Source organism: Aquarana catesbeiana, linkage group LG13 (assembly GCF_042186555.1).
Source record: "Aquarana catesbeiana isolate 2022-GZ linkage group LG13, ASM4218655v1, whole genome shotgun sequence".
Classification (NCBI taxonomy): domain Eukaryota; kingdom Metazoa; phylum Chordata; class Amphibia; order Anura; family Ranidae; genus Aquarana; species Aquarana catesbeiana.
The window spans coordinates 202844520-202859623 of NC_133336.1; the positions used below are offsets into that span (position 1 = coordinate 202844520).

The 15104-nt window shown below is 41.9% G+C and overlaps 2 protein-coding genes across 3 annotated transcripts in view; both read right to left on the reverse strand.

The window, feature by feature from the left end:
* LOC141117699 (NACHT, LRR and PYD domains-containing protein 3-like) overlaps positions 1-15104 on the reverse strand; it is a 2363088-nt gene that overhangs the window by 1790806 nt on the left and 557178 nt on the right. The window lies entirely within an intron of this gene.
* Positions 1-15104, reverse strand: part of LOC141117702 (ribonuclease inhibitor-like) — a 151759-nt gene that overhangs the window by 61234 nt on the left and 75421 nt on the right. Inside the window, exons 5-6 of one of the 2 annotated variants that reach the window (XM_073610701.1) lie at positions 12789-12953; positions 1568-1679 (exon numbers count right to left, since the gene is read on the reverse strand). In XM_073610701.1, coding sequence (XP_073466802.1) covers positions 1646-1679; positions 12789-12953 — 199 coding nt within the window. In that variant the 3' untranslated portion in view covers positions 1568-1645. Of the gene's footprint in view, positions 1-1567; positions 1680-12788; positions 12954-15104 lie in introns of those variants that run through there. The other variant, XM_073610700.1, reaches the window with a different exon arrangement.

The following is a 15104-nucleotide window of genomic DNA, read 5'->3' on the forward strand; positions in this document are numbered from 1 at the left end:
AATCTCCCCCACACCGGTGAGCAAACATGTCATTTACCAAAAGGTTTGTCCCCACAAGCAAGGCCCAGACACGCTTGTTTATATCCTTCCAGCAGCGCCACTCCTCTCAAGCCAGCTTCTGATGAGAACAGACTGTGCCACGAAATGTCAGACCTCCAGTTAGTATCTCCAATATCACCCGAGGTATCCAGACAATGGCCGCAATCACATTACATAGAAAAGAAAAAGCCTCCATAGTGCATAATCCTTAAATATATATAGAATCACAGATTGTACACTTCCATCATATACACGAGTATACACAGAACTCAGAGCACACACCGCTCCGGACTGCAGCCGTGTATGACGGAGTCCAGGCAGTGACATGGAGGCTTTTTCTTTTCTATGTAATGTGATTGCGGCCATTGTCTGGATACCTCGGGTGATATTGTATTTTTGTACATTATATGTTATACAGATTGAAGTAGCTGTGAATTTTTATTATTGATCACTATTGGTGGAGTTATCACATCTACATTAGAAGTGTTGGTATTCGAACACATTGTAGGTTGCAGATTTCTCATTTGTCTTATCACACATTTTGTCACTAATGCCCTGTACACATGGTCAGATTTTCCGATGGAAAAAGTGCGATCGGATTGTGTTGTCGGAAATTCCAATCCTGTGTGGGCTCCATCTGACTTTTTCCGTCGGAATTTCTGACACACAAAGTTTGAGAGCAGGATATAAAATTTTCTGACAACAAAATCCGATTGTTTAAATTCTGATCGTGTGTACACAAATCCGACGCACAAAGTGCCATGCATGCTCAGAATAAATTAAGAGACGAAAGCTATTGGCTACTGCCCTATTTATAGTCCCGACGTACGCGTTTTACGTCAATGCCTTCAGAACGATCGGATTTTCCAAAAACTTTGTGTGGCCGTGTGTATGCAAGACAAGTTTGGCCCAAAATTCATCTGAAAAAATCTGATGGATTTTGTTGTCGGCATGTCTGATCAATGTCCGATCGTGTGTACAGGGAATAAGTGTAGAGCTCTATACATAGAATTATATTATACTATTTGTACTTCTATATCAGACTTCCTGCTGGCAGCTGGTTTTCATTCATTATATTTCACAAAGTTGTTCATATTTTATTTTTTCATTATTTTTAGTGCAGATATTTCATTTTTTACGTTTTTATATCCAGCTTTAGATAACTGTCTGATGTTGGTGATATATAGAGACAACCAAGAGATGAAATATACCTCCATTATTATTATGTGATTTAAATTATTTAAACATACACTACATTACCAAAAGTATTGGGACGCCTGCCTTCACAAGCACATAAACTTTAAAGGCATCCCAGTCTTAAGTAAGAGCAAAAGATTTGATCGACCAATTATCTGCTAGTTGTGCCACATCCTAGATTCAAATTTGAAACAAAGGAAATTCCCCTAGTGGACTTTGAAGGCACATTTAAGAGAACATTTAGAAAAGTATATGAAGTAAATAACAATTTATTTATTACAAAAAAGCATCGAGTGAATATCACACAATCACATAATTAAAAACAAGGAATGCAGTTCCATAGATACAAAACTAGTGATACCAATACATTTGCACCCGACGCGTTTCGGAGTTACTTATGCCTCCTTCTTCAGGGGTGATTGTAGGATTTGCAACAGAATTTTCTATATGGGAAATGGTATATATAACATAAACATAGTAAGTACACAATGAAAATCATGAACAGAGAACCTATGATTGCATAAATCTGTATATATATATTTTTCTGTTTACACTTACATTGGTATCTATAGATATTGGTTATGCATTCCAAAAAGAGTTTAAAAGAACATAGATGTATTGACACATACTGCCCATCAGACGCGTTCCCTGGTCGTGGTGTGTAGAACTTTAGTAGAGTATAACAAGAATATTCATATAGCCACTGTCGAGGTGGAAATAGATAGGTATGGATATATGAGGTAATTTATTCTTCCTTTCAATGGGAAGAGAAGCCCATTAGTCGAGGGCGTATGAAAGTTTAGATCTGAGATCACACTGGGGCCAAATGTGTATCCTGTAAGTCATGAAAATATATATATAAATGTGCATGCATATGAATAGCCAGAGTAGTACATGGAAAGTCCAAAAAGTGTATCCTACCTGGTTCGCCTATAGTATGGAGGACAGTAGCTGATGATGGGTGTGGATCAGGTAAGGCCTAGATAGCTGGAGAGTCAACATGGAAATAGGAAGTATATCAATACCCTGATTGATAAAGAAAGAGGAGGGGGGGGGAAAGGGGGGAGAAAGGAGTGGACAAGAGACAGAGACAAGAGGAGAGGAGGGGCAGGGGAAGGGGGGAAAAGGGGGGGGGGAATGAGAAGGGGGGGAGAAAGAGGGGGGACAAGGGAGGGAGGGGCAGAAAGGAGGGACGGGGTAGGGGGAAAAAAGGAAGGGAAATGGGAAGTAGGGGGGGAAAAAAGGAGAAAAAGGGGGGGGGAAGGGGGGGGGAAGGAAAAGGAAGGGGGAAGAGGGGGGGGAGAAAACCGGAGAGGGAGGGGAAATGGGGGGAAGGAAGGAGAGGAAAAAGGAAGGGGAGAGGGATAAGGAAAGAAAAACAGAGGGAGAGAGATAGTAAGTAAAGAAACAGAAAACAGAAGAAAAATATAGGGCATCCAGGTAGCAGAAATGGCTTGAAGTTTCAGTGGAGAAAACTGGATCATTAGGTGTATTGTAAGAGAAGAAAGAACCATAGAGCATAGCAGGTGACGGATGAAGTAAATAGAGCATGACAGGTAACAGATAGGGTTAATAGCTAGTGATTTCAATATAGAGATCTATGTCAATAAGTATGTAGTAAGTTACTAACCGTGTATCACAGCAGCTCACACCAATAGCGTCCTGTCTGCAGCAGATGACGCTTGGTGTGAGCTAAGGCTGGATATATAAAGCCCTCCCCACCCATCAGCTGTTGATGGGAAAGAGGCAACAGCTGATTGTGGTGAGGGAGGGACGGACACACTCTGGCTGGCCCCCCGGGTGGAGCACGCACCGCCAGGCTCCCACAGCGCATGCGTGCGCAGACGTCATGAGGCGTGGCCACGCCTACTGCACCCGCCGGCACGTCTAGCTTCCCCAACGGACTACGCATGTCCGTTGGGGTCGCAAGATGGAGGACAGTAAATGCTGTACCTCACACAGCGCCGCCATGAGCCCAAACTCGCTCAGGCGGCTCTTTTCGTGCCGGGCGGATAGCAGATCGTAATGTAGGACTAATGGAGAATGAATCAAGGCACATATTATGTGCATCTAATAAAAAGGGATAAAAGTGATAATATACTGAGTTTTGTTGCTATAGCAGGGAAGCAGAACTGGTGGGCAGTATAATACGGGTTAGGAAGGTAACCTAATGGAGGGACATATAGCAAAGCGGTAATCACATACAGATATAGGGAATGTGCAGCTGGGAGGCACGTTACGTGGATAAGAGTTATAAATAACACCAGGTATACATGCATATGGTCTAGACATTAATAACCTCAAGTGTCATATAATACAATATACAGAATAGATAACAACAGTTTGATTCATGACCCAGAATGGCATAATGTATAGTATAGGGACTGTATGTCCTATAGTACAATAGAGGTTTCCCTTCTATGGAGGCTAAGGGGGGGCCAGTGTATAGTGGTCAAGCTCGACTGCTGCATAGGATGTTAAGTTTAGAGCCTTTCCTTACCTATAGATGGGTGTAGATAGCAAATAGGCGGGGGTTCACCAGACGTGTAGAAGGCCATATGGCCAATGGTAGTGTCCCCTATATAGAGGGTAGTAATGGATGGAATCGGGATAGCTAACTAGTCTGTAGTCCAACCCTAGACATGTGGTTGTCTATGGGGTGGTCTTCCCTACTGCTCTCTACCACCAGATGAAAAGCCTTCGAGGAAGGGTTTAAACCAAATGGTTTTGTTTAGGCCTGGGGGTTCGGTGGCTCTTAGATTGTATATCCACCGGGACTCTAATTGCAGCAGTGTCTTGTTCCAGTCCCCTCCCCTCGACTCTGGATGTACCCGATCCAAGATGAGAAATTTGATTTTTGGGCATATGCCATTATGTACTGTTAGGGTGTGTCTCCCCAGTGGGAGGTCCGGGTCACCAGTTTCCATGCTTACTAGATGTCTATATGCCCTCTTCCAAAATTCTGTCTTGGTTTTTCCTATATAAAAGCATGTACATTCACATAGAAGTAGGTAAATCACCCCGTGAGTCCTGCAATTGGCAAAATGTTTGGGGTGGAAGGACTGACCATTTGGAAGAATCGGGTTTTTAGTTGTAAGCATATATTTACAGTATCTACATTTGCCACACATAAATGTCCCCTTATACTTACAGTGTGTCTTATTATTCCCTACCTTAAACTCACTAGCTGTAATTTTATCTCCCAGGGAGGTAGTTCTTTTGAATGTAAAAAGAGGTCTCTGAGGGACCAATGGTCCTAATGTTGGATCGCACTGTAGCATGTGCCAGTATTTTGTCACAATGTTCCTCACCTGTCTATGTTGATTATTGAATTTAGTAATGATTCTAAGGGTATCAATATCATTCTTGTCAGATTTATTTGCTTTTTTAGAGTATAGTAGCTCCTCTCTTGGCTGCATGAGGGCTTTTTTAAAAGAGCGTTTCAGAGATGCGTGGGAGTACCCCCTTAGTAGTAGCCTATCACGTAGATTATTTGCCTCTAATTTAAAGGTGTTGATGTCGGAGCAGTTTCGTTTTGCTCTCAAGTACTGACTATATGGAATAGAGTTGAGGAGGGGTTTGGGGTGGAAGCTACTTGCATGTAATATGGCATTACTTGGGGTTGATTTCCTATATAGTTTGCTAGTGATATTACCTTCCTCACCTCTGCAGACCTCTACATCAAGAAACGTAACGCACTGTTTGTCGAATGACATAGTGAAATTGAGGTTGAAGTCGTTACGGTTCATCCTCAGTAGACACTCCCTAAGGAGGTCGATCGATCCGTCCCATACGATGAAGAGGTCGTCGATGTACCGGTACCAACACAGTATGTGGTCCGTGTACATCGACAAGCCCTCATCATTGAGGAACATGGCCTCCCACTCCCCCAGGTACAGGTTGGCATACGATGGGGCACAACATGTCCCCATCGCAACCCCCTGCACCTGGAGGTAGTGGGAGCCGTTGAAAGTAAAAACATTGTGGCTGAGAATGTGTTCCAAAAGTGAGGTGATGAATTCACTGTATGTAGGGTCCAGATCTTGTGCTGTGCGAAGAACATGTTTTATGGCTGCTACGCCCTTCTCATGGGGGATAGAGCTGTAAAGGGATTCGACATCAATCGTAACGAACATGGCATGTTCGGGGATTGTTTGTTGGTCGATAATTTGTAGAAAATGTATTGTATCTTTTACAAAAGAGGGGAGGGCGTGGACAAATGGTTTTAGTACTTCGTCTATCAGCTTACTCGCATTTTCACTGATGGCCCCTATACCGGAGATAATCGGTCTACCGGGGGGATTTTTGATATCTTTATGGACTTTGGGCAATGCATAGAAAACCGGTGTACGTGGAAAATCATTTCTGATAAATTGCCATAGGGATTTAGTGATAGTAGAGTTGGAATATGCCGTATCTATCAGTGTATAGAAATCCCTATTATATTTACTGACCAGACTCGCCGGTATAGGGCGGTACCACTCTCGGTTGTCCAATAGTCTATTGCACATCTTAATATAATCTTTATTGTCAAATACTACAATGTTCCCACCCTTATCTGCATTTTTAATCGTAATACTGTCATTTTTTGACAATGATTTGAGTGCTGCCTTCTCATTTTTAGTGAGGTTTTCAGGGGATTTGTTATGAATTCTTATTTTATCTAATTCTTTGCCAACTAACCTTAAAAAGGCTGCTGCGTTCGGATGGGTACTTGGCGCAGGGCAGAAATCAGACTTCTTTTTAAGTGTGGAGGTATTTTCCTTCGGAGGTTCATTAGGTCTTTCGATGGAGTCTAGTATTTGGGATAAATTAATTTCATCTATGAGATCAGTTGGATCGTTCTCGTCAAGAAGGGATACCAGTTGCTCTAATGCTTGGTGTTCCTGTGGCATCAAATTAGTGGGTCTTTCCTGCTTATGGTATAGTTTTTTTAGAATAAGCTTACGTATAAACAGTTGGAGATCCTTATAGATCTCAAACTTGTCCAAATTTTGATTAGGGCAGAAGTTTAGGCCTTTTTGCAGGACATTAGTTTCGTCATGGGAGAGTTTATGCGATGAAAGATTGATAACATTGAGACTATTAGGTTTTGATTCTTGGTCAGTGTCAGGGACAGTTAAAGTGCTATTTGAGTGTAGGTATTGGGGTTGGATTGTGTGGGTTGTACACCCATCAGGATTTTCTCTAAAAAAGATGGGTCATTGGAGATTGTGTCCAATGTTGTGACTGTCGAGGGGTTTGATTGAGAATTCATATCCCTTATCGGGGTGTGTGTATTGCTCTGTGCATTAAGTGTTTTAGGAATAGGTTCCTGTGTAACTGTGGGGGAATAAGTTTTTTTAGGAATGTCAAGGGTTAGTTTCTTTGCTTGTTGCCCCTCATTGGGGTCACCCCGAAATGTGCGTTTGGTACTGTGTCCCGTGTTGGGTTTCTGGAATGTTTGGGTGTGGGTTTGGGGTGGATTAGGGGTGGGTTGTGAGGGATTGATTTGGTGTCCCTGATATTGATGGTTTCTATTCTGATTAGTCCTATTTTGGGTCCATCTATAAGCCCTTCCATCTTTAAACGCATTCCTGTCACGGATGAGTTTCTGTCTTTTTTTGATGAGTACATCCTTGTTGAATGTTTCTAAATGTGTTTTCAGTCTATCTTCTTTGTTAGTAAGTGGTCTCTGCATTTTTAATTGCTGTAGCTTGTTACAGAGAATTACAATGTCTGAATCTAGGGTGTTGGATCTCTTTTTATATTCCTCGATCAGGATTTCCATCAGGCTTTGTGAACATGCCCGTAGTGCCTGTTCCCATTTGCTTTTGAATTCCGAGTCCAGGCCCTCCAGTGTCGGGAAGATCTGGACTCGCAATCCTGCAGGGTTAATGTCTTCTTTAATGTAGTCCTGGAATGATTTGACATGCCAGTAAAATAATGATTTTTTCTCCAGAGTTTTAGAGAGTCTGGAGAAAAGAGAAGATATCTCGGAGTCAACAGATTCCTTATCTCCAAAATCTTTTAGGTAGCCCTCCATCAGTGTTTCCCATCCATCACCCGTAAAGTTGGTCATTTTTGTCTATTAGCAAATAGAGAAGTACTTAAGGAAAAGTGTGTAGTATTATTTTCACTAAACTAAGAGGAGTAAAAAGTGGAAAAAAGAAGGGTAGATTTTTGGCGGTCCAGAATACTCAACCAGAGTTCTGGACGGCCATGCAAAGATAATTGTCGGTCTAGTGCGGGGAGCGGTATCTACTACCAATTAAATTAAGAGCAAAAGATTTGATCGACCAATTATCTGCTAGTTGTGCCACATCCTAGATTCAAATTTGAAACAAAGGAAATTCCCCTAGTGGACTTTGAAGGCACATTTAAGAGAACATTTAGAAAAGTATATGAAGTAAATAACAATTTATTTATTACAAAAAATCATCGAGTGAATATCACACAATCACATAATTAAAAACAAGGAATGCAGTTCCATAGATACAAAACTAGTGATACCAATACATTTGCACCCGACGCGTCCTACATTACGATCTGCTATCCGCCCGGCACGAAAGAGCCGCCTGAGCGAGTTTGGGCTCATGGCGGCGCTGTGTGAGGTACAGCATTTACTGTCCTCCATCTTGCGACCCCAACGGACATGCGTAGTCCATTGGGGAAGCTAGACGTGCCGGCGGGTGCAGTAGGCGTGGCCACGCCTCATGACGTCTGCGCACGCATGCTCTGTGGGAGCCTGGCGGCGCATGCTCCACCCGGGGGGCCAGCCAGAGTGTGTCCGTCCCTCCCTCACACAATCAGCTGTTGCCTCTTTCCCATCAACAGCTGATGGGTGGGGAGGGCTTTATATATCCAGCCTTAGCTCACACCAAGCGTCATCTGCTGCAGACAGGACGCTATTGGTGTGAGCTGCTGTGATACACGGTTAGTAACTTACTACATACTTATTGACATAGATCTCTATATTGAAATCACTAGCTATTAACCCTATCTGTTACCTGTCATGCTCTATTTACTTCATCCGTCCACCTGCTATGCTCTATGGTTCTTTCTTCTCTTACAATACACCTAATGATCCAGTTTTCTCCACTGAAACTACAAGCCATTTCTGCTACCTGATGCCCTATATTTTTCTTCTGTTTTCTGTTTCTTTACTTACTATCTCTCTCCCTCTGTTTTTCTTTCCTTATCCCTCTCCCCTTCCTTTTTCCTCTCCTTCCTTCCCCCCATTTCCCCTCCCTCTCCGGTTTTCTCCCCCCCCCCTTCCCCCTTCCTTTCCTTTCCCCCCCTCCCCCCTTTTTCTACTTTTTTCCCCCCCTACTTCCCATTTCCCTTCCTTTTTTCCCCCCTACCCCGTCCTCCTTTCTGCCCTCCCTCCCTTGTCCCCCCCCTCTTTCTCCCCCCCCTTCTCATTCCCCCCCCCCTTACCCCCCCCACCCTTCCCTGCCCCTCCTCTCCTCTTGTCTCTGTCTCTTGTCCACTCCTTTCTCCCCCCTCACCACCCCCTCCTCTTTCTTTATCAATCAGGGTATTGATATACTTCCTATTTCCATGTTGACTCTCCAGCTATCTGGGCCTTACCTGATCCACACCCATCATCAGCTACTGTCCTCCATACTATAGGCGGACCAGGTAGGATACACTTTTTGGACTTTCCATGTACTACTCTGGCTATTCATATGCATGCACATTTATATATACATTTTCATGACTTACAGGATACACATTTGGCCCCAGTGTGATCTCAGATCTAAACTTTCATACGCCCTCGACTAATGGGCTTCTCTTCCCATTGAAAGGAAGAATAAATTACCTCATATATCCATACCTATCTATTTCCACCTCGACAGTGGCTATATGAATATTCTTGTTATACTCTACTAAAGTTCTACACACCACGACCAGGGAACGCGTCTGATGGGCAGTATGTGTCAATACATCTATGTTCTTTTAAACTCTTTTTGGAATGCATAACCAATATCTATAGATACCAATGTAAGTGTAAACAGAAAAATATATATATACAGATTTATGCAATCATAGGTTCTCTGTTCATGATTTTCATTGTGTACTTACTATGTTTATGTTATATATACCATTTCCCATATAGAAAATTCTGTTGCAAATCCTACAATCACCCCTGAAGAAGGAGGCATAAGTAACTCCGAAACGCGTCGGGTGCAAATGTATTGGTATCACTAGTTTTGTATCTATGGAACTGCATTCCTTGTTTTTAATTATGTGATTGTGTGATATTCACTCGATGATTTTTTGTAATAAATAAATTGTTATTTACTTCATATACTTTTCTAAATGTTCTCTTAAATGTGCCTTCAAAGTCCACTAGGGGAATTTCCTTTGTCCCAGTCTTAAGTAAGTGCAGCACTATGATTGCAAGAAAAGGGAAAAATTGTATGTGATCCAAACACATATGTGACAAAATGACACAAACTGTAACATAATAAATGTGAATGAATATTAAGCAATGTGCTAAGATAGTGACTGCACTACACACAAATGTCCAAATTGAACGAAATGATGAAATACAGTCCAATTAGGTTTGTGATCCAATACACATGTGAGAAGGTCCTGGCATTCCTGGGAACCTTGGAGTGAAAAAATGTAAGCAAACACCACCACCGTGAAAGAGGGAGGAGGCTTACCAGATAATATTGACTTGGCGGGGCATATACCACCCGAGTCAACAAGGCTTGTTGGGTTCAAACCACCCAATGGGGGACATCAGATCCTGGAACTCCGTCAGTCGATCAGCCTTAGACAGTCATGAGATGTTAGCTGAAGGCTCCAGGAGTCTCGAGGAGCATTAAAACTTATTGTCACAGGAAGGGTATCATGTAATAGAAAAAGGGGGCTGACATAGCGTGATACCATTTAAAAAGAAGGTTGCTTAATATCCATTGACATCTATTATGTTAGAGTTTTTGTCATTTTGTAACATATATGTTTGAATCACATACAATTTTTCCCTTTTCTTGCAATCATAGCGCTGCACTTATTTATTTTCTACCTACTTAGCTCTTTGTCTACAGTCGTGCCGGCTGCTGGTTTGCGGGGTCACAGCACACTATACACTTTTCATCATCCCAGTCTTAAGCCATGTACACATGATCAGATTTTTGGAAGACTGTTCGTCCGTTTTTTGTGGCATGCTAGTCTCATATCGAAAGTGAAGAGGTTACTCACCATACGAAAATTCTCGTCCAACAGAATACAACTTCAGAAGTGACATAATGTGTTGAATAGTTTTGTATGTATTATTTTGTTCTGAGCATGAGTAGTCTTGCTCTTACATTTTTTTGGACAAAAACCGTACTAATTAAACAAAAATCAGACGTTGAGTTCACGTACGATAAAAATGTTATAGTCTGCACATCCAGCTTTTGTCGGATGAAAAATCAGAATCGGCTATCAAAAGGACCATACTAACTAAAGGTCCAAAAATCAGCAGATTGTTCGGATTAAATTTTACTTCCTATTTTCATATTGTGTGTATGGGCCTTTAGTCCGTAGGGTTCAATATTAAGTTGGCCTACCCTTTGCAGCTATAACAGCTTCATCTCTTCTGGGAAGGCTGTCCACAAGCTTTAGGAGTGTATCTATGGGAATGTTTGACCATTCTTCCAGAAGTGCAATTGTTAGGTCAGGCACTGATGTTGGATGAGAAGGTCTGGCTCGCAGTCTCCACTCTAATTCATCCCAAAAGTGTTCTATTAGGTTGAAGTTTATCATTCATGTCTTTATGGACCTTGCTTTCTGCACTGCCCCAAATCATTTGGTGGAGGGGGGATTATGGTGTGGGGTTGTTTTTCATGGGTGTAGGCTTGTTTTTCAGGGGTTGGGCTTGGCTCCTTAGTTCCAGTGAAGGGAACTTTTAAGGCATCAGCATACCAAGACATTTTGGACAATTTTATGCTCCCAACTTTGTGGGGACAGTTTGGGGACGGCTCCTTCCCGTTCCAACATGACTGCGCACCAGTGCACAAAGCAAGGTCCATAAAGACATGGATGAGCGAGTTTGGGGTGGAAGAACTTGACTGGCCTGCACAGAGTCCTAACCTCAACCTGATAGAACACCTTTGGGATGAATTAGAGCAGAGACTGTGAGCTAGGCCTTCTCATCCAACATCAGTGCCTGACCTCACAATTGTGGTTCTGGAAGAATGGTCAAACATTCCCATAGACACACTCCTAAACCTTGTGGACAGCCTTCCCAGTAGAGATAAAGCTGTTATAGCTGCAAAGGGTGGGCCAACTCAATATTGAACCCTACAGACTAAGACAGGGATGCCATTAAAGTTCATGTGTGTAAAGGCAGGCGTCACAATACTTTTGGTAATATAGTGTAACAGTCCAGGATTGGATATTTAGGCTCCATGCATACTGGCTTAAAAAATGCTGCCACTACAGGAGTTTTGTGTTCTGCCTGTAGAATGAGCTTCATGTTCTCCTATGTCTCCATACACATTGGGACGATTACACACATATTGTGAGCTCAACATTTAGAGGCAGGAAAAAAAAAACCTTCTGGTTCATGTTTCTGAAAAAGTGTGTATAAAGGGCGCTATCTGGACAAAGGAAAAAACGTAAATATTATAGTGAATTAATAAAAGCTGTAAAAGTAAATCAATAAATTAAATAAAATGTGTGTAATCAAAAAGTGCACAATTCATCAATATACATAAAAGTCCATAAATTTCTATGATAAATGACTCTTCAATATATGTTCCAACACCGTGCTCCGGAAATATGTGCTCCAATACTCCAAACCAATAGTGCTTCACCCGGAGTGACTATAGAATGCACTCACCAGATTTCTGGGGCCAGCAAGTGACCATAAAGCATGAAATGTGAGAAACTGCTCGATTAATAGGTCAGTCTTCATCAAAATCCACATCTCTCTCCTCCATACATGGATATATATGATCATGATTGAATAAGCAGGGATATATAAAAAAATCTCTCCAGTATCATATATCCTCCACCATATTCATCTGTCTCCTTCTCCCATCACAAGACTCTGTAGAATTGGCTCCGCCACAAAGAGCCACAGAAGGCAGGTATAGTGTAATAAAGTTTTATTTAGAAGAAAGCTGCACTTACATATGTCCAATATGATACAAACGGCACAAAGGCAGCTCAAGGGTCTGTAGACTCGATCCCACTCCGGTGTGTGATTAGAGGCATGTAGCGTAAGTTCCAACTACCTGGAGGAAGTGGAGGGCCCCTGTCAGTTTGCATGTCAAGCCTCTCTTCTATGTATTTCACGCTCTGCGCGTGTCATCGCGTTTCTGATTGGAGCTTTCTGGCAGAAATAAATGCAAAACTCTCCTAAACTCATCTAAACTTTGTACAATAAAATCTCTATAGGAAAGTTTTTTTCTGCCAAGGGAACTGACATTTTTTAAGCCCAGTGTGCATGGAGCCTTATGGAGTCTAAAGATGGAATTTGATGACATTCTCATATTTCTATATTATTTATGTGGTTTAGATATAAAACTGTCCCAGAATATTATTGTCTCAGTCAGTCCTGTTATACTCACTGTAATTCCGCTATCCGGCTTTTTGTCAGAGCTTCCATCAGATCCCTGAAATGAGGACCCTCCAGATTGTTCATAGACAGGTCCAGTGTCCTCAGTGTCTGGTTATTTCTTATTCCAGATGCCAGGTGGGGGCAGGAACTGTCTGTCAGGTGATTAGAGGACAATCTGTAGATGAAGAGAAGAATGTTACCAGAAGAAAATGAATTTCTCCCCCAGGAATGAATGTAACTATTCTCTACATGAATGGAACTCATTTCTCTTTATTGGAATAATTAATATGAGATCACTTTATAAAAGATGATCGATCTACACTATTGGAGGATCTCTCTTTTTGTGGACCCCAATTACTAAATGTGACATGAGAAGTGGATGAGGTGGTGTGATCCATTCATTATTCCTGTATGGAGATTGGACCATACACATTCACACTGACCTATAGGCTTTCACCTCCAACCTTCTGCTAAGTCTTGGATTCAGTTGTGGAGACTCACTTTGACGGTCACAGAAGTCTCACTCATGTTGTGGAAACTTCATTGACTAAAAGTGACACCATTGTACTTTGGGATTTCCTTAGAACATCATGGTGGAGGATTTGATCTTATGGTGTGGCGAAGATTGTATTATTACCGTTCTTTATTTGGAACTTTTTGAAAATTTGTACTAATATTGCTGCACTAATTTTATATCTGCTGATTATAAATTCTCTTCATTAGTTATCAGTGAAATAGTCTCCATACCATTGTTATATATACACTTATAGGGAGTTTTGTGATGAGGAATCTCACTTTTATTGTTATATTGTCACATTTATATTGTGTGAATGTTATATACTAGTGCTGCAGTCTTCCATATTATACTAGATGTGATAATTCCACCAATAGGGATCAAATATAACAATTATATTCACTACAAAAATACACTTTCATACATGTGAGGAAGGGCAGATCTCCTCCAATCTATTCACAGCTACTTCAATCTATATAACATATTATGTACAAAAATACATAAACATGAAGCACAACAAAGTTATCTTATAAAATTACAAACATCAAGAGAAAGTTCATAAATGTGTAAAAGTGGATTTCCTACAACCCATTCACCACTACTTCCATCTCCAATCACCATACAGTGACTTGTGTAGTAAGACCCCTTTCACACTGCAGAGCTGATAAAACAGCCCTAAATCGCTGGTCATTTTTGCGGTGCTTTAGTGGTGTTTTAGCTGCGCTTTTCATGCCCTAGTGGGCCGGTGACAACAGAACCTTAAAGTGGAGCTCCACCCATATTATAAAGTAATTTCCCTACAAATCCGCTGTGTGTGCTGATAAAGAATTGGCATATTTTTTCCCTTAAACTCACTGTTATATACTGTATAGTAGTTGGCACTTTAAATAAGGGCAACCAGACTTTTTTTGCCATGGTTACCAAAGCTTCTGTTACACACAGTGATGGGCGGTGGGGGAGGCGGCTGGAGCATCACAGCTCTGATTACAGAGCCCGGGGGAGGGGACAGACACACCATGTACTGATTTATAATAGAGGAATATGATGGGGCAATTTTGATGGGGCAGTTTTGATGGGGGCTGTTTTGATTGGACAGTTTTGATGGGGCAATTCTGATGGGGCAGTTTTGATGGTGGCAATATGATGGGGCAGTTTTGATGAGGGCAGTTTTGATGGGGCAAATCTGATGGGGACAATTTTAATGGGACAGTTTTGATGGTGGCAATATGATGGGGCAGTTTTGATGGGGCAATTCTGATGGGGGCAATTCTGATGGGGCAGTTTAGATGGGCGACAGTTTTGATGAGGGCAATATGATGGGGCAGTTTTAATGGGGGAAATTTTGATGGGGCAGTTTTGATGGTGGCAATATGATGGGGCAGTTTTGATGAGGGCAGTTTTGATGGGGCAAATCTGATGGGGACAATTTTAATGGGACAGTTTTGATGGGGGCAATATGATGGAGCAGTTTTGATGGTGGCAATATGATGGGGCAGTTTTGAAAGGGGGCAGTTTTGAAAGGGGGCAGTTTTGATGGGGCAATTCTGAAGGGGCAATTCTAATGGGGAAGTTTTGATGGGGGCAGTTTTGATGGTAGCAATATGATGGGGCAGTTTTGATGGTGGCAGTTTTGATGGGGCAGTATTGATGGGGCAGTTCTGATGGGGCAATTTTGATGGGGCAGTTTTGATGGGGCAGTTTTGATGATGGCAATATGATGGGGCGATTTTGATGGGGGCAGTTTTGATGGGGCAATTCCGATGGGGCAGTTTTGATGGGGCAGTTTTGATGGGGGCAGATTTGATGGGGCAA